The sequence below is a fragment of the Haemaphysalis longicornis genome, unplaced genomic scaffold (assembly GCF_048455015.1).
Source record: "Haemaphysalis longicornis isolate Haplotype H1 unplaced genomic scaffold, Haemaphysalis longicornis Haplotype H1 scaffold_9, whole genome shotgun sequence".
Classification (NCBI taxonomy): domain Eukaryota; kingdom Metazoa; phylum Arthropoda; class Arachnida; order Ixodida; family Ixodidae; genus Haemaphysalis; species Haemaphysalis longicornis.
The window spans coordinates 34,958,792-34,985,762 of record NW_027526460.1 but is presented as its reverse complement, the minus strand read 5'-3'; the positions used below and the strand labels follow the sequence as shown (position 1 = coordinate 34,985,762).

Here is a 26,971-nt window from a genome sequence, read left to right as displayed (position 1 = left end):
AGCGGGGAGAACAAATGTTTAACATTTGTTTAACAATTTAAGGCGTTTAGGGAGAGTAATAACGTAGAACTGCGCCACTGCTCACATGCGTGCGTGAGTATATGGGTGCCTACCGCCCACAATATTTAGCTGACAGAATCGGCAGGCTCTGTTTGCCAGTTATTTTCTCTTTACCTTCTTCCTGTTCTTGCAAGGATTTCTGTACATTAACTGAAGTTGTCTCATTTTGCACTTACGCTGCATTTTGTGCGAAATACGACAGGGGCTAATTTTGTAAACAAGGAGATATGGGAATTAGCAAGCGTAAACCGCCGTAGGTAGAAGGTCCCGTAGTGCTATTAGCGGCTAACAGGGCGCTTTATAAGTGTTCGAGCATTCCTACGCATACCTTCACGGTTTTCGTATGGACATCCGGTATGGCTCCAGACTACGACAGCAGGCGGCTACTTCAATTTACAGTATAACGAGATGTCGCGACAGCAGCTACCGGACCTCGGTCTGCAGACATCCGCAGCTTGCATAAGGCGAAGGAGATGCATTGGAGGCGGCGTGAGAGGGAGAATAAAATTCAGCAGCGACACTTCATACTTTCCACACGCAGGAATGCGAAAGTTCAGCAACGCGCCAGGGCACTGTCGCACTCCTCGACTGCGCAGGCGCATCCCGTCCTCTTCATTTGCCGCGTTGCAATCGATCGTTCTGCCCCAATGGGTGCTCGGCCGCAAGATTGATGACGCGTTTTTAAAGACGATAGTCTTTCTTGGGCTACTTAAACCCAGAAATTTTGGTCTGTCTGTATGTCTGTCTGTCCGTCTGTCTTTCTGTGACTCAATTCATCCACCCGGCCAAAGCAAAACAATGCTTGCGCAATAGTCTTATATAGTCACAGCTAAATCTACCCGTCTATGTCCGGTGTAAGGTGCATACTTGTCAACATTGTTGAAGAAGAACAAGACATTACGCAAATATGAGATAACAAATCAATACAGAAGTGATATTTGCAGTGTTCCTTTAAAAAAAAAAAATCAAACATGCTTGACTTTTGCGAAATTAAATACTTCATCAACTGCAGAAAAAGAATTCCCTCCGCCGTCGCCTGCTGTCGCCCGAGCCACTATAGCTTCTGGCGCCATTTTAAGAAATCAACCGGTAACAGTTACGCAAGGTTCCACTAGATAGGTTCCACGTTCTGCTTGCAACGCACGTGGAGTAGGGAAACGCGGTTCTATAGGACGCCTCGATTAACGCGCGTCTTCGCCGTACGGCAGCGTTCGCATCGAGACACCCTGTTTGGAGCAGTGGAACGCGGGAAATTTAAAATGATTTAAGCAAACCTTTGGCGTCTTTACCTTGGGAGGAGCGCGACTCAAGAGGAACAACATGAGAGGTGAGCTGGAAAGCGAAGGGAGGCATTTACTTCGCAAAAGCCGATAAAGACTATCGTCTTTTGACGACATTAACAACGAAAGGAGCAGATACGCGGCCAATTTTTTTTCTATGAAACACGACTAGAATTACATGGACCGGCAGACTGGTGACACCTCTCGCCAGTACTTCGCTACGATAAGCCTTCTCAAAGGCAGGTGTGCGCATCTTCTCCCCTACGCGTCTTTTGGTCCCATCCATTGTGGTCGGTCAGCACTTGGTTTTTCTACCCTTGAGGCATACAAGACTTTCCCCTAAAAACTTTGCTGATTGCTATGGGTTCGGCCTCCTACATTCCGGATCCCGGCGGAGACTACTGCTTCCTCCATGCCATCTACCAGACTGACCTGCGTGTTGCAGCTGTGTATCCACCAGGGCCTCCCACTGCTCACAAGAAGCTTTGTATTTTCGAGTTAAATCACTGTTCTGATGAAAGACCGATGCCCTGCGGAAAGTGATTGTCCACAGTGCGAACAAGCATTCCGTAGAGGGTGGGCGAGGCTTTCCGTGGGTTTGGCCGACGAGGCTGCGCGAGCATGACTCCAGTATTCGGACTAAGGACGTTGTAAGGCTCAGTTCCTTGGCCATAGCAGCGATTGAACCGCCGCTTATTTATATTGTTGCGTGTGGAAAATTGACAGCCGGTGGTGATGAAAAAAAGGGGGGGGGGATTTATTAAGGCGAGCTTGTTCCGGAAAAGGGAGCAACCAACAACGCGGTCAAATGCGAGAGACCGGTTAGCCTAGTCAGCCCCGTTGTATGTGAGACGTTTAATGGACTTACTGCATGTACATACGTCATTCGTCGATTTCCCTGATACTTCTCCTTCCTTCCGTATTCATTCCTTCCTGTTTTAGTCCCGGTGACAGCACCCTCGCCCCAGCGGGAAGAAGCAGGCACAAGATCAGTTTCACAGGCCAACCGCTTCTCCTTTTCAATAAGCGTGCACTACGTGTCTCCAGCGCGAGCCGTTCCACGAGTCCTCCTCCACGCGCCAAGCTCATGCTGAGGAGCAGTTCTTGGTCGTCGTCGTCGTCTTCATGGCTCAACTCCATAGCGGTCGTTCAATACAATTCAATCCAAATAAATCCCGGAAACCAGTTCAAGAATAGTTTCCCGGGAGTAGGTACGCACACGCACGCACGCACACACACGCACACACGCAAGCACACACATATAAACGCACACGCACACACGCACACGCACGCGCACATGCACGCACACACTCACACACACACGCATACACACACACACACGCACACACCCACGCATACACATATCGCATACACACACACGCACACACACACACGCACACACACAAGCATACACACACACGCATGCACACACATACACGTATGCACACAGATGCATGCACACACGCATACACTAACGCATGCACACACACAGACACACACGCATGCACACACACACGCACACACACGCATACACACATCACACATGCACACACATATGCATACACACACACGCACACACACGCATACACACACACGCATACACACACGCAAGCACACACGCATACGCACGCATGCATATAGACACACGCATACACACACACGCATACACACACAAACGCATGCATACACGCGTACACACACACCGGCATGTACACACGAATACACGCACACACACGTGCACACACACACACGCACACACGGATACACACACACCGGCATACACACACGAATGCACGCACACACACGTGAACACACACACGCATACACACACACACGTATGCACACACGCTTAAACACACAGGCATACACACACACGCATGCACACACACACACGCATGCACACACACGCATACACACACACGCACGCATGCACGCACGCATGCATGCACACACATATACTCATGCACGCATAGACACACACGCATACACACACGCATGCACACACACGCATACACACACACGCACACACACACCCATACACACAAGCATACCCACACACGCACGCGCATACACACGCGCGCATACGCACACACACGCATGCGCATGCGCGCGCACACACACACGCAATCACACACGCACGCATACAAACACGCACACACACGCACGAACACGCACACACACGCACACACACACACGCATACACACACGCATACACACACACGCATGCACACACACACACAGACACACACACACATACACAGACACGTACGCCCACGCACGCACACGCACGCACGCACGCATGCACACACACTCACACACACAAACACACACACACGCATGCACGCATAGAAACACAGGCATACACACACGCATGCACACACACACCCATACACACAAGCATACCCACACACACGCACGCGAATACACACGCACGCATACGCACACACACACGCATGCGCATGCGCGCGCGCGCACACACGCATACACACACGCACGCATACAAACACGCACAGGCACACACACGCACGAACACGCATACACACACAGGCATACGCACACACACGCACACACGCATGCACACACACGCATGCATATACACACATACACGCATGCACGCATAGACACACACGCATACGCACACGCATGCACACACTCACGCATACCCACACACACACACACCCATACACACAAGCATATCCACACACACGCACGCGCATACACACGCGCGCATACGCACACACACACGCATGCGCATGCGCGCGCACACACACACGCATACACACACGCACGCATACAAACACGCACGAACACGCATACGCACACACACGCACACACACACGCATACACACACGCATACACACACACGCATGCACACACACACACACACACACATACACACACCCGCACGCCCACGCACGCACACGCACGCACACACTCACACACACACACACGCATGCATACACACACATACACGCATGCACGCATAGACACACGCATGCACACACACACGCATACACACACACGCATGCACACACACCCATACACACAAGCATACCCACACCCCACTGCCACACACACGCACGCGCATACACACGCACGCATACGCACACACGCATGCGCATGCGCGCGCACGCACACACGCATACACACACGCACGCATACAAACACGCACACGCACACACACGCACGAACACGCATACACACACAGGCATACGCACACACACACAGACACACACACGCACGCCCACGCACGTACACACACACACACATACACACACAGGGTATTTTTAAGGGCCCTGTTGTGTTCCTTTCGGACACCTGTAACCAGGACCGAAAGCTGCTCTCGTCATCATTGGGTAGTGCCGGAAACTTGGCGTGCAGCGCCACCTATAGGAACAGAAAGTCACTTGTAAAGCTTGCGCCTAAACAAGCACGTACCTCCTTAGGGAAAGCATCATTGGGGCATTGGAAGGTAGTGATTGCCGTCGGCGAATCCTGCGCCATGATAATCGCTTACCGACACCCCGCGCCGCCATCGAGTGCCTTTTCACTTGCCGCTGTGAAGGCTGTCACTGTGCACTGCCGTCGGGAGGTGGCGCCCTCTGACGCCCCTCACTGCCGTGATTATACGGAACAAGAAGACAGATTCCGCTGCCCATGAGGTTGTCAGAAGCGCAAAACGTCTACCCTAGCTGAGGCGATGGCATGCAGGCACGCACTGAAGCCAAATGCCGCACTAATGCTTTAAGCAATAAAACATAGCAAGATATGAAGCGTTCGATCTCACTTTTTGCTCAGTTCCGGAACTGTGGGTTCTATAGCAAGCTACTCCGGTGATGTACGCTCAGAAATATCTACAGATATATGAGGCCCGGAATGTGGCCTCCTAACGGCCCTTCATTTTCTTACCTGTAGATGGGGCCGAAGGTCGTGGCCCAATCGATGGCCGTGGTTGCGTAAAAGAACGGTTGGCGGAGCTGAACATGTCCGACGAATGGAGTGCCAGGCGGTGAAGGAGGAAGTCTTGATCCCGGCGGCGGACGCTTTGGGCTGGCTCGAGCCCAGCGAAACACGTAAAGAAACAGAAAGATTATATTACTGAAGAGCGAGCCAAGCCACTCCATCACTGAAAAGAAAAGGCAGAGAAGAAACCTACTTCAACAGTCGTTCTGATCTCATATCTTATATCTTATAATGCCAATGTACATGAACTCTAAGTCGAATCGTTACACCTGGATTGCAAGTTTTGGCCAAGAATGATTGTTAGACGCTTCCTTTTTCATTATATACAAAAATTTACACTCTCCTATACGAGGAGATCTGCCCGCAGCTGCTCCCAGCGAGAGAGAGAATAAACCTTTATTCGTAAGGCAGAGGCTGATGTCATGGGCCTCGCCCCGTGAAAGGCGCCCCCATTCCGGGATTTCTTGCGTTTGGGTGGCTGTCCTTGCTGGGGTCACCAGGTTGAGCTAGGTATCCGGGCCTGGGCTGGCCAGGGAAGCCCTCCACTGCTGGAAGGTGGGGTTGGGAAGCGGAAGAAATTCTGGAGTGCGTTGGCACGTCCATAGCATGTGGTAAAGCGAGCCAGTCAGTGAGCGCAAAGGGAAGGTTACGGGATGGAGAAGGTAAGTTGGAGGCGGGTGGGATGGGGGTAGCGGTTCGTTTGGAGCCGCCACCAAGTTGTGGCTTCCTCCCGGGAGAGGCTCCAGTGGAGGGGTGCGAGGCTGCAGCGAGTTTTTCGGTGATGGGCGAGCATCTTGTGATGATGTTAAGGTTCGGAAGACACAAGGACCAGTTGGAGGGACGCAGGAATGAGGGATCGCAACACGGGTTTCGGTAGAAGGGATGACGATTACATTTATGATGAGCGATCACAAAGACGGGACCGTAAATAATACAACAATGGGTAAATTAGTTCCAACGGAAGTAAAAATAAAGAAAGTTCCTCATGCCATGCAACCGATGGTCGCGGCTCGGGCAACGGCGTCGAGGGCACCAGGCGATGGGCAGAGGCAAGCGTCTCAGAGGCAGCGGGCTCGTTGATGCGGCCCGGTGTTGAAGAGGTGGGGGGGGGAGGACAAGGTTAGCAGGGCCACGAAGATATTGGAGGTTGGTGGCGGTGAAAATACCACCACAGCCCAGCGTTGCCGGCGACGTGGTGCCCGGGCGTCCTTACGACGGCCACAGGTCACCTGGCCGTTCCGAAGACAGGTCCTGAAAGTGCCGCCGTGGAGATGCTTCTTCTCCAGCGTGAGCTTCTTCCTCCTCCTCTTTCCTGTCCGACCTTCCCCCGATCCCTGGCTGGCTTGAATGGTTGGTTGGTTCCAAAAAAAAAACATGGCTCGTACCCACTCAGGGGGATTGGCCAGGAAATGAGCGCTAACTGAGAGAAGATGAAAAAGTGGCATTTGGATTAAAAGAAGAAAAGTGAATAAATACAGGAAAAAGGTGAGTATAAACCGGAATAAAAATATAATAAGTAAACTGCCAGAAAATGAGGTGCGGTAGCAGATAGAGCTCACCAACTATATACAACATCAACACAAATGAATAAGGAAAGGATAGGCCGAAGGACAATTGTGGAAAGTACGTAAGAAAATTAAAGAAAGAAGATTCGGCAGCGAAGGGGAGGCAGTGGGCGGGAAGGCAGAGGATACAGGCGCAGACTTGTTTTTGAATTAGCGGCTAGCACGGCCATCTTGAACCCGCCATCTTGAATTAGCGGCTAGCACGGTAGACGCCGTGATTCAAAGACGAATGACTGTACAGCGCGGCAAAGATCCCCGCGGCAAAAACCCAGTACTCTCGCCCCGAATGATAATATTAGAGGAACAGCGATTGGGTGGGCCAACTGATTAAAACGGTTTTCCGAATCCGGCGACATCTTGCGCCCAGCCTTTTCTTCTTCGGTTGTCTTTTGTGGTTTCGAGCGCCATACCACACATCTCCCCGTAACCAGTTAGGGGATTGGCTTTGTCCTTTGTGGGCGGAGATTGCCCACGTCGGCAAGGGCACGGTGTATTAAATCGCGAACCTCGGCTAGGGCCGCTTCATTGGCGGAGAAGGCAGCGTGTCCAAGTGCCCAGGCGATGCGGATATCAGGGGACGTGGAACAATTTTTCTAGGATGCGTAGGGCTGATGAAGAGGTCCAGCCAATGTGATAGTTTCGGCAGGATGGCTGAATTGGTAAGTATAGTGACTGCTTCACAGCGACAAGTGGCGGTCAAGGCTATGGCTATTCCCACGGTGACATCGAAGGAGGTTGTATTCTGGTTCCATCCATGCATGGTACAGGGTTATTGCTGTAGTTACCACACTTGTATATGGCTCTAGGCAACCCGTATTCAAATCCCATTCGAGCCCAAGTAAGCTTTTATGTATATTTTATTTATTTATTTTCTTTTTACAACGGCCGTAATTTGGTTTCATTCGCGTTTAGTCGCCAGCAACTACGGTCCCTTTTCGCGTTTGATGAGACACCTAAGGCTTTCGTCTCAAGAAGTATGTCGATATGTTTTATGCATCTGGGCGGAAACGTCTTTTTTCCAAGTTTTTCATATTTTCTAGAAAAAACATGGAAAGGCCGGTTTTTTTTTTCACGCCCTCAAAATTTCATGAACACTTACATCTCTAATGCAGACCCGCAGGATTTGTCAGTTCCTTTTGATAGAGGGACCAAAGCTGAGACGCTGTAACGCATCATGCCAACGCAAAGCGCTTCGTATAGCCGGAGAAGAGAGTTGACTGAACCACCGCCGGTGTTGGTGGAGAATATGCGGGCGAATGATGTAATGTTGTCCTTGAAGTGGTGAACATAGGTCGACCAAATGAGATTACTATCAAGTGTTACTCCCAAGAACTGGTAGGTCGGGACGTACTGAATTGCGGTCGATCAATGAGGCCGTAGCGCGTAAGGTCCCGCTTCGCAAAGGCTATCACAGCACATTTTTTCCATGAGATTTCTAAGCCTCGTGTAGCCAGAAATGCCGCAATGAGGTCAGTTGCCCGCTCAAGTCTTGACCGTAAAACTCGCCTATTGTGGCCGGAACTCCATATGCAAATGTCGTTGGCATACAGATAGATTTGTACCTACTGTGGCGCGCATTTCTCCAGGCATATTATATAGCAATGTTAAAGAGTGTAGGGCTCAGCACCCCACCCTGGGGAACACCTCGGGTCACCTTGAGTAGCGATGTGTCACCGCTCATACATGCGGCCCCTGATGCCTAAAGACTTCAGCGTCGGGCGGATGGCTTCATGCTCAACGCACTCGTATGTTGACTTGATGTCGAGGCACACGGCAATGTTCCGCCGACACTATGCTTGTCTAATGCTTTTCGCAAGGGAGATCACGTTGTCGAGGCTGCTACGACGCATGCGGAAGCCAGATGTCTGTGCCGGGTATATATGTTGGATGGTCAAATCCCAGTCCAAGTGGAACAGCACCATATTTTCCATCACTTTCACGACACAACTCAAGAGCGCTATAGGTCGGTAGTATTAAATGGAGGCGGGAACTTCATCTGGCTTTAGGACTGGGACAAGGCGAACGTGTTTCCACCTTGGCTGTATCGGCGTGCAGTTTCCCACGAACGATTGAAGGCATGCAGGAGGCAACTTTTTCCCTTTGCACCTATAGGGACCGGGCGGCCGTTGTATGGCACCACCGTCGCTTCAGCGAACAGCGCCGCCTGTGGCGAACCACTCGTCAGTGGAATGCCGGTGGCGGTCAGCGCAGCGTAACTGTGCATGGCTTTCTGTCGTTTTTCTACGGTGCGGCTTGCAAAGCGTACGTAACCCCACGTGCATTCTTCAGATCGGTAAATCTTGAGCGTGGATGTGACGTTTACGAGGCATGCCATGAGTGTGATTTACGCCCATACTTCGTATTTACAAATAGCAGACGACGCTCAATGCGCCAAGCTGGAAGTCAAGCTGGAAGTGAAAGTTCGTTGCTTCATGCATTTTTTATGCCTGAATGCAGTTTCACGTATCGAGGAGTATACTGCAGCTAAATGCTCCCACAAAGCCGGTGTGTGCAACCGATCTAGGAATGCTGCAGCACTGGTCTTGGGCAGTTGATGACGAAACGGCGTCGACGTCGTGCACAAGCGAAAGACAAAGTTGGGGGGTGTCTTCTAAGATTTACCTCAAAACAGAAATTGTGATGGACGACGCTTCTGTAACTTCATTACCTACGGCTGAAACATGTTTAATTTCACAGAAATGATCTTACTACAGTCAAAGGAAATCGTTGATAGAATAAATACCGCATGATAGCAGAACGTTATTGCTTGTCGTGGAGGAGCGTTGCTTTACAGGAATTGCAATGGTTGCTGGCTAGTTGGTAAATGGTTTTTCCCGCGCAAGACAGGAGGACGCAGGAGGCTGAAGGACGCAAAACAGGAGGGTGCCCGAAACCTGTACTCAGCTTCACAACTGAATGCTGCGGTCGGTTTATAAGCTGCCATCTACGCTTGAAAAATCATGCACACCTTCGTCTAACGACGACGAGGGTTTATCGCAAAGCTCTATCGTATGGGTTTCCTTGGTTGCCTTCTGGATTTAAACTTTGACTAATTGAGCGTCGAATTTGACCAGCACGCAGTTTGGTCTTTTGATCGCAGCGTCTTTGACTTTGACCATTTCCCATTCGATTTCGCAGGAAGAAAGCTTTGCGTTCAACCATCATAATCATTAGACGGAGGGCTAGATGATTTTGCTGTTTAATTTTGAACTTCCATGCCTCCCTCTCCAAGTCTAAACTTTGTCCAGCGTGTCGGAAATGTGTCTGTGCTGGAGGACTTTGGCTGATGCACCCATATTTGAGGCAACTAATCGCGCGTTTTTGGTGTCTTCACCAGGCATTACACGATTTTTTAGGTACTCTGTAAAGGATACTTAAGCATTAAAAACAACCGGCTGACGTTAACGCTGCCACATTTTTTAACTATCGGTGCCAGCCTTTATTCTACGCAGGTGGTAAAACGGGAGCGGGAGGAGGGATGGTAGATGGTTTGTAGCTTGGGCTGTTGAGATAACTTTGGCTCTTGATAAAATGACCACAACAAATGTGATATTTCCACTTCGGCTTTCAGGCTCTCATGCTGTCACAGTGTCGCTCACCAGAACCGAAGGCACAAAGCTCACGGTTACAGAAAGTGTAAACTACCGCAACATTTCTACGGCTACACGGTAATCCATCTCGTTTGTAGGTGCCTTTCTATTTAAAGCACACGTATCGATGTATCCCAGCGCTAAGGCTGGGTAGAAACCGTAGTCATTGAAACCAGTGAAGATCATTTAAAGTGGTAGAAATGAATAATAATATCTCTAATAGTTTTATTACAACTCAGATCGCGCGGAGCTAGGCGCAGAGCGCTGCAAAAAGCACTCGTGTCAATGTAGCCCATTCCCAAACTTACAAGCATCCAATAAGTTTGCGTAGCCATTAGTGCATTTAAGAAGAATATAATACTAGTAATAGTAGTTTTATTCGTACTCACAACGGGTGTAGCCAAGCGCAGGTCGCTGCAAAAAGCGCTCATGGCGTTGCAGCCGATACCCAACTTTAGAAGCGTCCGACAAGTTTACGTAGTCATTACTGCATCTAAGAACCCAACACATCTGTCTAGACTTTGTTTCACCGCACATATACGCTCACAACACCACCAAAACATACAAAGCACCGAAGCAAACACGACAAAGACAACGGGCGGCTGTGTAGTCCAATGCACCGGCTCATTCCACTGACGAGGGGAGCGCCGAGTGGTGGCGCCACCCGTCCAGCTGCCCGGTCCCTATAGATGAGAGAGGGTTGTGTAGGTGATATCGTCTAGGCCCGGGCAGCTAGATTTCTGGACGGAAGCCAAGCCATAAATCTTTTCCTATTATCTATAGTCTGTATTCATTGGCGAGGCACGCATGCGGTCAACCATGTGAGTGCACCGTTACTGGTTACGTCGGGCTCCGCGGTATGGCGGTATACTTGTCCGGGCTCCGCGGTATGGCGGTATACTTGTCCGTGCTACCGGGATGGGGGGGGGGGGGGGGGGGGGGGGCTAACCCATTATGTTTGTGAAGGGTAGGACAAATAAATACAATAGCAGAGGCAAGTCAGTTGGTGACAACCGACGTCCTGCGATACAAATGGAGGGCCTCTAATCATCATCATCATCTAAGCACATGATTTGTGTTGGACGTTCCAAACTCTACCTCACCGAACGCAAAGTAATGCCTCGAGTCCAATGTGCGTGCGACTAATAACATCTCGGTTGACACCATCGTTGAGAATCGGGTTGCAACGGAGCAGACGATGCACGCCAGTGTTTTTTTTTTTTCTTTCTTGCGGGCGTAGTGGCACAAGCCGCGCCATGTCCGTGGCCGTTTCCAGTGAATGAATGAATTTATTGTCAAGAAAAAGGAAAGGAAAGACCACAAGCAGGCGTAAATTGTCACACCTAGGGGTGGACACACCGGAACGCCTGCTGGTGTGGGGGTTAGGGCAGAGGATGACAGATTCATAGAGAGGAGAGACAGATGATAGTGGTGACATATTTACAGAACACAACACAGGGGAGAGAGGAGCATATTTACAAGTTAACACACACTCACACACCCACACAAAGTCTGGACCAGGAAAAAAAAAAAAGAAATTGACAGCTAAACTTTTCAGTGAATGCCACCTATAAATCTTTGGAATGACAGCGAAATTAAGCTGCGTTCGGTTTTATGTGCGCTCATGTGTCTAGGAGGTGGATACCACGAAAACACGATAACCGTTACACAAGTTACCATAGTTAGTAATATCTAAAAATAAAACTCTAATTATGGATTTTAAAATGGATGATCGCGATAGGCAACTTCCGCCATTACCAAATATTGCTAGCCACATTTATACAGACGCCGAATATGACCCACCCCATCCCAGTTCCTCCTTGACCTGGCGTGCACGACGTTGCGGCCTCAATTCTGTGCCGTGAGTGAGTTATTGCAATGCAGTCGTAAAAACGCGAAAGTGTTTCAGTGGTATTTTTCTCGTTGAATGAGCCAGGTGCCACAACACGTGTTTTGCGCTGAGGCGAGCTAGGCCATTTAATATCCGGTAGCACCGACTTTTCTCTTTTTATTTTTACCCATCCATGTACTGCTTGTGTGGATGCAACGTGTCGCTCACGCGTTCTGAAAGTTTCACCCCGAGCTGGACGCATTCTGTTACCCTCTCCGTCGCGTTACGACCTCTGGCCTCCTATTCTGGTCATAGGTCGGCAAAACAGAATGAACTCACTCAAACTCAATCACAATTTTTTTCATTCACGCTGTACTCAATAAAACTCAGACTCAAAAAAGCTCGTCTGTTCTCAAAATCACTCGTACTCACCACATACTCATTTGCAATCGTACTCACTTGTACTCAAACTCATTTGTCAATATTCGTACGCAATCTGTACTCACGACTACTCAATCTGTACTCACGAGCACTCACTCTATACTCATGAGTACTCAATTTGTATTACTCCCGAATACTCAACGTATCTGTACTGTCAGCTAGGTCGTAGCTCGAATGAAAGACTACATCGAAAAAATAAAATGTTTAATTGATTAGACAAAATGAGCTTCAATTGAGGTGTGCTTAGCGTATGGTGCGGGAGCCGTTTGGCTTTTCGTTTAGCGTGCGGTCGGGTGTCGTTGCTGTATACGGTGCGTGGCTGACGGGTCAAAGTTGTTGCGGCTCCGCGCTCGCTGTCGCCGTGGTTAGGGAAACCGTTGTGGCGGGGAAGCGGGCGTAGTTCGTCTCGACCGTTCGGTCGCACATTCCTTGGCGTCGCAAGCGTGACTTCATCGTTAGGGCATTCGATGCCTTTGTCTGCATCGGGATCACTCGTTGCCGTCCTTGCTATGTCCGTGCCGTCGCTCAAGCTCTCGTCTTTTGCCCCTTGTTTCGAGAATGCTAAAATCGGTATCTCTCCCGTACAAGCAGGCTCAAAAGCGTTCCGTTCCTCCCGAGTCCGCTTGCTCGCGGTTGCGTCCTCTTGTACGAAGTGGGGTTTGTCGGGCGATCGGAGCAGCCGGTGCCGGGGATTTTGTTTGTGCCGGCTCGGACGTGCCTCATGCGCTGGCCGTGTCGTTGCTCGTTGACGGACCTACTTGCAGAGTGTGATGCCGTCCGTTCTCTGGACTCGGGATGGAGCAGCGGGTGCCGGAGAGCTCGTACGTTTCGGTAGGGTTGAACAGCGTGCGCTGGGTCTTTTTACTGCAAAGCAGTATATATCTAACCTCCCCCAGTTTTCATTCCGGTGTCATCGATTTACTCGGCACCACTCCGTGGCTTCTCCTCACCTCCGCTGACACCTCTTTCACAGCTATTTTCCCCCTCGCCTCCACCGATGCCCCTTTGGCAAGTTGCGCAGTCGGCAGCTAACGGCGGTATGCGGTTATCAGATGATTGCGAAAAAAGGAACAGAAGCACGGACGGGCGTAAAAATGGACTGACGATTACTACACTTCCTAATAGGAAATTTGCGCGCAGCGCGAGCTGCAGTATTCTCGGTCCCGACAAATTTCTGCTGCGGTTCAAGAAGTGTTCACGTGATCAGTGAACGTACGGAGGAGTTCTCTACTCTGCTGCTACATCGCAGTACGCCGCCACCGCTGGTCAGCATGATGAAAATCATGTTTAAACCTCCCGCGCAAATGTCACGTGGTTCTTATTAGAATCTCACAAGGGAGCAGCGAGAATGTTGTTGCATGTCGTGTTTGAGCCTCCCGCGCAAACTTCACGTGGTTTGGATTAGCGGAGAATGGAACAGCGTCTGAAGAAAGCATTCCTTGGTGGCTACACAAGAAGCATGTGTGAGCGGGAGGCAGTGAGAGATATGACGCAGTAGCCGCACGTGTCGTACTCCACTTCACCCTTCGCTACACGCTCCTCTCCGTTATCTTTCTTTCGTCGCTGCTGCGTTCACTCACTCGGTTACGCGGACGTAAACAGACGCCGCTCCCGCAAAGCCCAGGTAATCGCTGCCGAAGGGCTGCCCCTAAAACAACCGAAAACAGCCGTCGCCGTGTTTCCTCTCAAATTCACTTCGCCAAGTAGCTGCGAACCACTCCCGGTAGAAGAGAAACTTTCCCAGTTGGAATGCCAGCTTGAGCCCATATTTCTTTTACTGCACAGCAGTATATGCCCAGCCTCCCAGTTTTCATTCCGGTGTCATCGATTTACTCGGCGCAGCTTCGGGGCTCCTCCTCACCACCGCTGTAACCTCTTTCACAAATATTTTCCCCTTGCATTTGCCATTGCCCCGTCGGCAACTTGCGCTGTCGGCAGCTAACAGCGGTAGTACGGTTATCAGATGATTGCGAAAAAGAAACAGAAGCACGGGTGCGCGTAAGAAATGCGCTGACGATTGCTATACTCCCTTATAAGAAATTTGTGCGCAGCGCGAGCTGCGGTGTTCTCGGTCACGGCACATCTCTGCTGCGTTTCAGGAAATGTGCGCGTGATCAGCGAACGCACGACGGCGTGCGCTACTCTGCTGCTACCTAGCAGGCGCCGCTGCCGCCGGCCAGCATGTTGCAAATCTCGTTCGAACCTCCCGAGCAAATAAATGTCACGTGGTTCCGATTAGCCCCGCACAAGCGAACAGCGAGCATGTTGGAAATTTTGTGTGAACCTCCCGCTGAAATGTCAGGTGGCTTGGATTAGCGGGCAATCGAACAGCGTTTTGGGAATGTGTCAGGGGTGTGCTCCTTGGGAATGTGCTTCTTGGTGGCGACGCATGAGACATGTGCGAGGCAGTGAAAAAGATGGCACAGTAGCCGCACGTGTCGTACTACACCGCAGCCTTCCCTAGACGCTCCTCTCCGTTTTCTTTCTTTCGTCGCTGCTGCGTTCGCTCACCCTGTAACGCGGACATGAACAGACGCCGCTCTCACAAAGCCCAGGAAAACGGCTGCCAAAGGGCTGCCCCCTAAAATGACCGGAACCCGTCGTCGCCGTTTCAGCTCAAATTCAACTTTGCCAAGTAGCTGCGAATCCCTCCCGGTTGAGGAGAAACTTGCCCACTTGGAATGGCCGCGTGAGTCCATATTTCTGTTTCAGCCTGCGAGGCCTCCCGAGCGACATTTTCGTTGGTATCTTTCACGCCTAAGTATGCACCATCAGCGGTTGCTGGTTTATGCGTGCACGGTTTGCGGGTCGAAAAAGGGGGGCGTGCACGCACAGCTATGCTTCATGCCGCTACGGATGAGATGCCAGTTGTGCTGGTGGGAGATATAGATGTCGAAATTACATGGCTCAATGCGCTTAGTCGGCTGTCCTTCATTATCGAGTGGTCCTGGTGTCAGCGGTGTGGACTGCTGTGTTACACAGACATATCACACAGACAGTAATATGCCAACGAGAAGCAAGGGAACAGACAGCCAAGTGTTTGTACGCGAGAGAAGTGCTCAAGGGCTTCCAGGTTGAATATGGGACGGACGCATGCCGTTCGTTTGGAGGAAGAGCAACAATTGAAGCGTTGGCCCCAACACAAGTGCGAACGGAGGCAAGAACTACGGTAAGCTGCTGGCTCCGCCGTTAGCGCCTCAAGTTCAGCTCGTCGAGTAGCGGCGAATCCGCCCCGATGAAAGCAACTTGCCCACTTGGAACGCCGGCGTGAGCCAATATCACATCTTCAGAGGGCTATCAGGGTATATTTTCGACCGCGTCTGCCATTTCTGAACACGCGCACATGACCGGTTGCCGGTTTATGCGTGCAGAGGTTTGTAGTGGAGAATAGTGGGAGGGAGGAAAAGCGCGTGCACGCGCAGATATAGGTTTCATGCCCGTACTGATGGATGGCATCTCCGTTGTGCTGGTGCGAGGTTTAAACGAGGAATTTAAACGTCCCGACGGGATTTGTCCGGAGTCCTTAGTGCTAGAGCGGATTGGTTTATTTATTTATTCATAGAAACCTTACAGGCCCTACCGGAGGGCATGGAGTAAGGGGGGCGTGTGAAACGCAATAAGAATACAAAGCATAAATTGAAGACAGGAACATCGTAACAACAAATTGTAAATGCATTATACATATTTTGCAAGAACGAGGCGATCACTTTTTCACCGTACATGAACACTTGTGGCCTGCAATTTGTGAGAAAAAAAAAACACACATACACAACATACACGAAAATCCTGGTAATGGGTGTTACACAAAATATTTTAACAGCATTAAATTGTGTAATGCAGGAGTAGCTGACGGCGAAATGTTTCGGGGTTAGATATGGTGGCAATGTTATCAGGCAGATCATTCCAAAGGCGGATGACACGAGGCAGTGCGGATGAATTGAATGCATTGGTTTTACCGTATATGCGCATGAAACTGGACTGATTATGCAATCTGCGTGAAAAACAATGTGGTATTTGAAGTGGTAGCCGGGTTCGTTTATGGGTGAAAATATATTTGTGGAAAAGGCACAAAGCAGCAATATTACGGCGACTGTCTAATGGAGGAAGTTGCAGGTCTATTTTTATTTGTGTTACGCTGGAATTGATAGTGTAGTTACGTGATATGAACCGGGCTGCTCTATTCTGTACCATTTCTATCATATTTATTACGTAATTCTGGTGAGGTGACCAGATTGGCGAGGCAAATTCTAATTGTGGCAGGATGAATGTTTGAAAGGCGAGTTTACGAATGTTAGTAGGTGAATTTCGCAAGTTGCGACGTAGATAACCCAGCGAACGGGATGCTTTGGCGCATAAAGACGTGATATGAGGGACCCATGAAAGATCGGCTGAAAGAAGAACACCAAGGTACTTGTACGAAAAGGTATGGGAAAGCACAGTGTTGTTTAAGTGATAAGAAAATTCCGAATTTACATGTTTACGGCTGAAGCACATTACCACGCACTTTACTCAAACAGTAGCTGCGAACCACTCAAACAGTAAGATGCTTTCGACGCGGTAGGGACACAGGCAGCTCCATCTTTATCTGCTAGAACAAAGCTTGGATCTTTCTGAGGTTCATTCAGCTAATTGGCTAGGAATTATGCTCCCTCGCAAATTAGAACAAACGCGTTTTGTTTCGTGCACTCCGTGGACTGCGTCTAGCTTTGCAGGTCATCCATCTTCACAGAGTGCAAGGGCACTAATTTTTTCGGCGGTCGCTCGCTAAGGGGCTATATGCTAACTTGTAAATGGCACTGCACGAGACAATAGTCCTAGCTAACCTGAGCAAAATGTTTCAAAACCGGAGCCTTACAAAACAAGATGGGCGCACGTACACCAGCAAAATTTTCGTTTGAGAGAGAGAAATAAACGTGCGCACAGCGGAATGGGGCGGACAATTTCAATGGCACAAACCATGCAGCCGATTTGACGCGAATCACATAAATTAATCGCGACTATTTAAATGAGCGGTTCGGCTCACGAAACTACACAGCGTGAAGTGCTGACGTGCTGAAGACCGAGAAAGAGCGACTTCAGTGCACGTATTGCATGCATCGTTAGCAGCCCCCACCGTATCTCCCCTAAAATAACTTGAACGGAGCAAGCGCAACGAAGCAGCCACGCGTTCCCAGGCAGCGTATTTGTAAACAATAAAATTCACCCGCATTTCCCCGAGGGGGAGCATGGGGAAGTGCGAATGCACGGTTGATGCTATGAGGGGGGCTATGTTGAACTGTGTTGGCATTCGCCTCTTAGTTACATTATCACCCCCTTGTGATCAACTCTGGCATTCACAAGAATCCGTCTAGACTGCGGAACCGGCGACCTACCTCGACGGAGGCGCGCGCTAGACCAGCTAGACTGAACTGCGCCGCACCTCGCGCGGTGAAATGCGAGAGCGCGCGACATCAGGCGAGCGCACTACGTCATCGCGCCGTTGCTACACACGCTCTCCCTCCGCTCCGCGCCGTTGCTAGGGGCGAGGAGGACGCGATAACACCTGTTGCTGAGCTGCGGTGGACGGACGGTGGACGAGTGATTCAGGGTCGCTTAAGAAGTGCATTTGCACTTAAAACAACTGCGGCAATCAACACCTGCCGTAGGGGCAGAACAACTGCGGCATGCACTACGTGCAGAACAACAACAACTAGGAGCAGAAAAACAATGCATGCCCTACGTGCACTGAAGTCGCTCTTTCTCGGTCTTCAGCACGTCAGCATGTCACGCTGTGTAGTTTCGTGAGCCAAACCGCTCGTTTAAATAGTCGCGATTAATTTATGTGATTCGCGTCAAATCGGCTGCATGATTTGTGCCATTGAAATTGTCCGCCCCATTCCGCTGTGCGCATTCAAACGAAAATTTTGCTGCTGTACGTGCGCCCATCTTGTTTTGTAAGGCTCCGGTTTTGAAACAATCTGCTCAGGTTAGCTAGGACTGTTGTCTCGTGCAGTGCGATTTACAAGTTAGCATATAGCCCCACCGTGCAGCCGCGGCGGTGGAAGTTGCCCCTGCAATGGAAAAAAATATATATACACCTAAGCACGTTTGTGAATTGTGAATCGGACATAATCATGCCCAGTTGAACGCTTGCGACGCCTTGTTTCGTCTCGCATATTTTGTCGAAGAGCTCTAGTATCTTGCTTGCTACTGGAGGAGCGATTTGCTTTTGAATGACTGCTTCCGAATGGCCACCCGATTCATTCGCCGCGTCTCGTTTATGCCACCGTGTAATGAGAAAGTTGACGACGATGGTCAATGTCGGTGGTTGTTATTCCCCTACCTTTATCTACTGTTTATTGGCGGGGCGACCACCTCTCGCTAGCAACTACTGCAGAGTTCGCACTGTGGAAGGCCTCGTGAAGGGGCCGTTTTTACATGATGAAGGCCAACGTCAGACGCCGGGTTTTTCCGAAGGCCTTCGAACGCATTGTCTATTGAGAGGGGCATTAGAAGCTGAGCGCATATGTAAGTATGCAGTCAAAAATCAATTGAAGGCTTCTGTGTAGCACCGGTAAAACCTAAATTTCAAATTTTGAGTACCACCATAAGATACCCTTCAACAAGCCACCCTCGCTTGTTGAGGGCGAAAGCATCCTTGCTTTCGAGGCCTCACGTCCGCCCCCAGCAAGTCTGTACTCCTCATCCCCCGCTCCCGAACTCGTGGGTGACCTCAACTTCCCACACCCGACCCTGGACCAACAATGGATTCCACACCCGTTAATAAAAAAACGCACCGCTGCTATACTCGGAGTCCAATTCAATCAAGATGGCTCTGGCGCTGCAGTTCTTCCCCAGCTCCAAGCCACTGTCACTCAATTCACCCATTTCATCAAATGCATCACAAGCCAACGTCAAGACCTCAAAGCAGGCGATACGTTATGACTATTTTAAGCACTTTTAATTTGTCGCATCGCGTATTCCACCGCATACATCGCCTTCAAACCCAAAGAACACGAGAAAGTCGATACACTAATTCGAAATGCTTTCAAGATAGGACTTGGCCTCCCCGCTCAGACTTCTACTTATCGTTCCCTTCAACTCGAAATACACAACACCCTCGAAGAACTCTTGGAAGCTCAACGCAATAGCCAACTCACTAGTCTCCTCCTTACCACTACCGGCCGACACTCCTTCAGGCCCTCCGTTACCCGACTCCACCTGCATGCTTCACAATCCCTTCAACGCATTCCGTCTTCAATCCGGTCCCACGTCACTGTATCGAAAATTACTAACAATATAAACCCAGAATTCAATCGAAGACCGTCTCGGGTTAAACGTCTTCTGTAACAATTCCACTTACACCCCGATACCCGCTACACCGACGCCGCCCTCTACCCCTCACGCCAGGCTCATGCTCTGGCGGTTGTCAACTCAGACGGCACACTTATCACCTCCCACACAACTATCTCCACATCAACCACCACCGCCAAAAAAATTGCCATAGCCATCGCCACTACCACTGGCTCCGAATACCTTACAATTAAAGGAGATCCCAGTAAGCCTGCCGTAAAATTCAACGTGGACGCAACTCACTCCCCGCCTTAGCATACTCGCATCAGCCAATCCCCTATCCGAGCTTTACATCGTCTGCCTTACTTCGATAACTTCGATAGAGTCGATAACTTCGATAACTTCGATAACTTCGATAGAGTCGATAACTTCGCGACAAGGCACCCTTTCGTTATAAGTTTTGTTCTTTAAACTCGTCAAGGTGCCGGAGCGTGCCGGAAGGCAAAATGTATACTTGTCAGGTTTGGGAATACGGAAGCGCCAGAGGCATAAATCGGACGTGCCTCTAGCTCCAGTTGATTGCTGAGGGTAGCGATGAAGCGCCCTTTTTTTACATAGAATACGCCCGTGAAATTAATTTTTTTTTTACAGTACCATGTGCGCGCTTCCTTATTGATGCAGCGTGCTGCGCAGAGGACCAGACAGACAAGAAAACATCGGTGAAATGAGGAGGGGGGGGGGGAGGTTGGATCACAGTTCTTGCGAAGTAAAACAGCAGGCGCGTTAGTAGCCGGTGACAACGTACTTATTGACAGAAAGACAAACTTTCAGCGTCATACTTGGTGACAGAGCACGAGTTTGGCTCACCGGGTTTCCTCACACAGATGGGCAAAAGTCTCGCGGGGTGAAATGATTGTTGTCAATGCGAGCTCAACCTGCTCAATTAATGGTGTTGACCGTGTGATGTTTGCGAACATAGATCAAGTTAGTCTATAGCCTAATGTGAAAATTAGGCCTTTTGTTGTACGTGCAAGGACGTTCTTCAGTTTTTTCTGTTACTCTTTGGAAGTTTCGCCACACACCACATATCTTAGCATTTCTGTCTTTTTCTTCTAAAATTACATCTATTTTAAAATGTGCGTAGAAGAAGACAGACATGCAAGGGGTTGCGGTAAGAAAGTTTTTTTGCAAGATGGCGTCGTCACCGACGATGGAGGTGTGCGATGCCAAGGAACCCGAGACCATTCCGGCAACTACCGTCGGCAACTTCGAAGGAAGAACGTGCGTTCAAGTAGGAGGCCGCAACGCGACGCCCGGCGAGTCTAGCGGATGGATCGCGGCGAGCAGGAGAAAGCGTAAAACCAAGGACCAGCAAGGTGAGCGACCAACTCTCGCCTCGGAACGACAATCGCGACCTAAGGAGAGGGCTCACTTCACCAAGCGCGTTACGGAAAACATTAAGAGAGCTGCCCGTATGCCGGCAACGATACCCAGGGAAGACCACAAGATTGTAATTAGATTAGACCGAGGGAGGCCTAAACATGGCCAAGCTCGAGACCTCAGTTGTCACGGACGCGATCATGGCAGCCAGAGGTACGGTGAGGGAACATGAAGGGGAATATATGGTGTACGTAAACGCGGCGCATAACATTCTAGTAGTTAGCACCCCAAGCGAGGAAAGAGCCGTAGTGTACGCCAGAGTGAAGACCATAAAATTCGGAAACATTGAGTATTAAGTCTATGCATACCGATCCGCGCCCGAAGGGACGGTCAAAGGAGTAATTAGAGGAATTTCGATCGACGAAACACCGGAGGGAATTAACGAAGCAATTGTGACGAAGCACAATCCGCTAGCGCTTGAAGCGCACAGAATCGGAAACTCTACGGCCGTCATCGTCCTCTTCGAAGGACACAGGGTACCCAGATACGTGAAATATAGAGCGGCGTTTATAAAATGCGGCCTCAACAGAAAACGCCACGAAGTATGGCGATGCTGCAGCAAAGTTGGACATCGAATCGATGTATGCCCGACCTTGGAGGCCAGAATTTGTTTCGGATGTGGAATAGCTAACCCTAACACGGAACACGAAGGAGTGTGTAAGCCCCGATGCAAGTTATGCGGGGGAGCGCACCCGACGGGAGACAGGGTGTGCAAAAACAAGTTCAAGGTGCCCTTCGTAGTTACGAAGCGGCGATGGGAGCGAAGGACAGGGTTAGAACAACAGCTGCAGAAGGCAAAGCCACCAAAGACTCCCGACTTCCCGTAGTTTCAGGCAAGCAAGGATGGAAAGGAGAGAAGCGAGAGTAAACGGCGCAGTACCAGCTGCGGAAGAAACGCTAGCCGACAGGAGCCCCCGCCACCACCGCAGCGCGAAGGAGAGCTGAAGTGGTCGAACGCAGTGAAGGGAGCCAAAACACAGGAAGTGCCTAGGGGCAAACAGCAACAACAACGAAGGGAAGGAAAGTCCACGAGAAAGGAAGTCGACGACATGATCAGCGAAAGCAGCGAAAAGATTCTCAAAATGATAGACGATAAGATCGACAAGAGAGGCACTGAGGTCCAACATCCAACCCATGGCTCAGACCCAAACGCAAGCAAGCCGCCCCAGAGATACCAGCACCGATGAGGAGGGAGGAAACAGCCATCGCCGAAGAAGCCACCAAGAGCAACATCGAGAGCGACTAAGAACACCCCACGGAACCCAGCAACACGAACAGGATCATCGAAAACACCAAGGAAAGAAGACTCATGGCACGTCTCGACCGCATGGACAGGGAGCGGGAAAAACTAGCAAAAACGATGAAGGAAAAGTTTAGCAAGATGGAGAAAACGCTGCAGGATCTGCAAAGCGGAATGATGCAGATGCAAATCCGATTGCGAACATTCATGCAGAGTATGGAAACCAAAACGCAAGCGTTCATGCAAAACGCGGAGACCCAGATCAACACTAAATTGCAACAATTATGGACCCAACAACACCAAGGACAAGGACCAAGCCATACCGAAAAACAGTAAAAGACCAGAAGCCGGACAGGGACCTCCTAATCTGGCAATGGAACTGTAATGGTTACCAAAGTAAAAGAGCTACGATAATACAACACCTAGAAGGGATAGAAAGAAAACCAGACATCTTCATGCCTCAAGAAACGCACGGCATAGAAACACAAAAACTACCAGGGTACAGAGCACCCGCCAATGCAGCAAAGACCCTGAACGAAAACAAGACGGGAGCACACAGGCCTCTCGGCGGGGTGTGCATGTTCGTCCGTAAGGGCATCGTCTTTGTCGAGCACGAGCTGAACACTGGCAACTGGACCGACAGCTGCGCGGTGAGGTGATCATCGGGAGGAGGACGAAGACAAGCACACTCGCCGTAAACGTGTACAGCAGCCCGAAGCACAGGAAACAGAAGTTTCGTACGCTCGTGCAGAAAACGCTGAGAACGATAAAGAAAGGAATGGTAGTAATCTGGGGCGACTTTAATGCACAACACTACGATTGGGGCTACGACAAGACCACCAAAAAAGGAAGAGACTTAACGCAAGACGCGACTGGCGCAGGGTTAACACTGATCACTAACCATGAGACCCCAACGAGAACGGGCACATCGGTCGCCAGAGACACCACTCCGGACCTGACGTTCGTAAGGATCGAAGACAGAGGGGACGCGGCATAGAAGAACACCAAGAAAGATCTCGGCAGCGACCACATGATCATAAAGATACGAGTCCCGCTCGGAAACGACACAAGCCAAGAGAAAAGGAAGCACGAAAAACCCTAACTGGGAAGAGTTTTGCTGCCAGCTCCCAACTCAGCACGAGAAAATGGAGGACATAGACACGCGGGCAAAATCGATCGTGGAAACAACCGAGGAAGCAACTATTGAAATAGAGACAGACGGAAACGTACACACGATGGATAGCCGACTGGCCAATCTCATCGAAGTAAAGGAAGCCTTAAAAAGAAAATGGAACCAACAACGTACAAACAGAAAGCTCAGAAAAAATATCGCCGAAATTAACAGAGAGATAGAGAAACACAGCAGGGAGCTCGGCAAACAACATTGGGAACAGACATGCTGGGAGGCGGACGGACAACTCCACATGGGTAGAACGTGGAGACTGCTCCGGCACTGCCTGGACGAAACACAAACCAAGTGGGAATAGCATAAAAAACTCAGCAAAATCATCCACAAGGCGATCGCGAAGGACGGCGAGGACGAGGTGAAGAGAAAACTCGACGCCAAATACCTCTCGGTTTCCCCAAAAGAAAAACACCCAGCATATCAGGGAGCGGAAAACGCCGACATAGATCGGGACATAGAAGAATGGGAGGCACGAAACGCCATGCAAGACCTCAATAGAAGATCGGCGGCGGGCCCCGACCGAGTAAGTAACAAGGCACTACGAAACCTGAACGACCCAACGGTCGCGGCACCGACGGAATACTTCAACAAATGTTGGAGGGCCGGAAAGCTACCGCGCCGATGGAAGGAAGCCAAAACCATTCTAATACCGAAGCCGAGCAAACCACCCGGCGTCGAGAACCTAGGACCGATATCGCTGACGTCGTGCGTATGAAAACTACTCGAACACGTACTCATGAACAGGTGGCAACAATACCTCGAAGAAGCAGCACTATACCCGAACTCGCTCATCGGGTTTCGGAGTAAGCTAGGGACCCAAGACGCTATGCTACAGCTCAAGAGAGAGATCGTAGACTACGACACAAACACCACCGACAACAGAGCAATACTGTGCTTGGACCTGCAGAGTGCCTTCGATAAAGTTCGGCACTCGGCGATCCTCGCCCAAGGATCGCGCCTGAATCCGGGAAAAAGATCGTACAACTACATCAGAGACTTCCTGACCAACCGCACAACCCGAATCTGCGGGGGAGACCTACAACTACCAGAGAAGACACTAGGGAGTGAGGGAACGCCGCAGGGAGCGGTAATCTCACCGCTGCTCTTCGACCTATACTGATCGGTGTCGCCAACCGACTGCAGAGCATCGATGGGGTGCGACATGCAGTGTACGCCCACGACGTAACGCTATGGGTTACCGGCGGAAGCGACGGCTACATCGAGAGCAAATTTCAAGAAGCACTGGGAGCAATAGAAGACCAACTGAGTGGCTCGATACTGGTATGCTACCCGGCAAAGTCGGAGCTGCTAGTGATGCCGCCCAAGGGAGCGAGGCGCAACAAGCAGCCCACCAGAGACGCGTCAGTATAACAGTAAGAACACAAGGGGGACGCACCCTTCCCCAAGTAAGCAGGATCAGAGTCCTAGGAATGCTCATCGAACGCAGCAGGGTCAACGGAGAGACGGTCTTCAAACTCGACGCCAAGACCGGCGCGGCGATGCGACTCATGAGAAGAGTGCCGAGTAGAAGAGGTGGGATGAAGGAGGAACGACTCGTAAGACTTGTCCAATCCTTCGTGGTCAGCCACGTCGCATGCGTCGCCGCCTTTCACAAATAGCAGCAGTTCCAGTGGAAGAAAGTCGACGCGATGCTACGCAAGGCATGCAAGTCGGCGTTGGGGCTCCTAGGAGGCACGAGCACGCAGAAACTCGAAGCCGTCGGACTCCACAACAGCATGGAAGCAATAGCGGAAGCCCAGCAGACGGCGCAGTTCACAAGACTATCGGAAACCAAGACTGGCAGAGCAATACTACGACAACTAGGCGTCAGCGCGTCGTCCTGTGTATTTCTTTCTTAGTCTACGTCTTTCCGCGCCTGTTGTCGATATGAATCAGCACCAACTCGCCCAACTTGCCATCTTGTTAGGCGTCAGCGTCAGGGAAGATCTGCAGACGGAGGACCAAATACCGCGGCAGACGAGCAAACGCATCGTCGTAAGCCCGATCCCACGGAACATGAACCCAACATTCAACCAGGAACGAAGAGAAGCACGGGCTAAAGCGCTGATAGCACTTCACTCAAACGACGAAGGGGCGGTATTCCTCAACGCGACCAGCTACAAAAACATCAACAGCGTCTTCAGCATCAGCGTGGTCTAATCCAAGACCGGCGAGACCAGCCTGGCGGCAAGCGTGAAGACCAAGTCGCCGAACCAAGCCTAGGAAGTGGCGGTGGCACTCGCCATCGCGGACCCAAGAACAAAGGCGGTGCTGTGTGATTCGCGAACGGCAGTGCGCAATTTTGCGAAGAACCATGTGTTCTGTGCGGCCTCGCGTATTCTACGCAAGGCCGAAACCAACAGCGACAACGACGGTGTGGTAATTAAGTGGTTCCCTGCACATCCAGGCGAAGGGGTGGCGAGCTCGCTGGGGCTCGCCAACCACAACGAGACGGCCAACGCCGTGGCGCGAGAATTATCCGGCCGTGCCACGGGAACGACGGTCGCCGACGAGGTGCATCGCCCCGATAAGGACACTATGACCAGTTACAGCGAGGTGATGTCGTGGTTTAGACTAGGAAGACGAACGATGGCCCTGCCTCACCCCGGGTTGACTAGGGAAGAGACGGTAGTGCTCCGTCAACTACAAACTCAGTGATTACCCCAGTGCTAGCCAAGCACCTGTGGCCGGATGTGTACGTGACTGATGTGTGCAGTCTGTGCGGGAAGGAACGGGCCACGCTGGCCCACATCCCAAAAGACTGCATAAGCGCGAACAATGACAACAATGCCGACGTTCTCCCGCACCACATAGAGGAGGCGAAGAGATCCAACGACTACGACGAGCAACACAAGGCCGTCCAGCAGATTCTAGCGGCGGTCGAGAGGCAGCGACCGGACGGGCCGGAAGCAGAAAGGGGGAGCCCGAGTACGCCGAAGCCCACCTGGAGCGACTCTCGCCGCTAAGAAGACGTCCGGCCTCATCGACCCAAGACTCCATCCGAAGAAAGTGGGGTAGGGGTTACTGCAGGAGGCTTAATACAGTTGTTCTCTATCTCTCTTACTCACCAGCCTGTGCTAAGAAGACGTCCGGCCTCATCGAC

The 26,971-nt window shown here is 50.8% G+C and overlaps 1 protein-coding gene across 1 annotated transcript in view; it reads right to left on the bottom strand.

The window, feature by feature from the left end:
• Positions 1–26,971, bottom strand: part of LOC144152655 (vitamin D 25-hydroxylase-like) — a 51,836-nt gene that overhangs the window by 23,881 nt on the left and 984 nt on the right. The window contains exon 2 of the mRNA XM_077684022.1: positions 5,250–5,466. Coding sequence (XP_077540148.1) covers positions 5,250–5,466 — 217 coding nt within the window. The remainder of the gene's footprint in view (positions 1–5,249; positions 5,467–26,971) is intronic.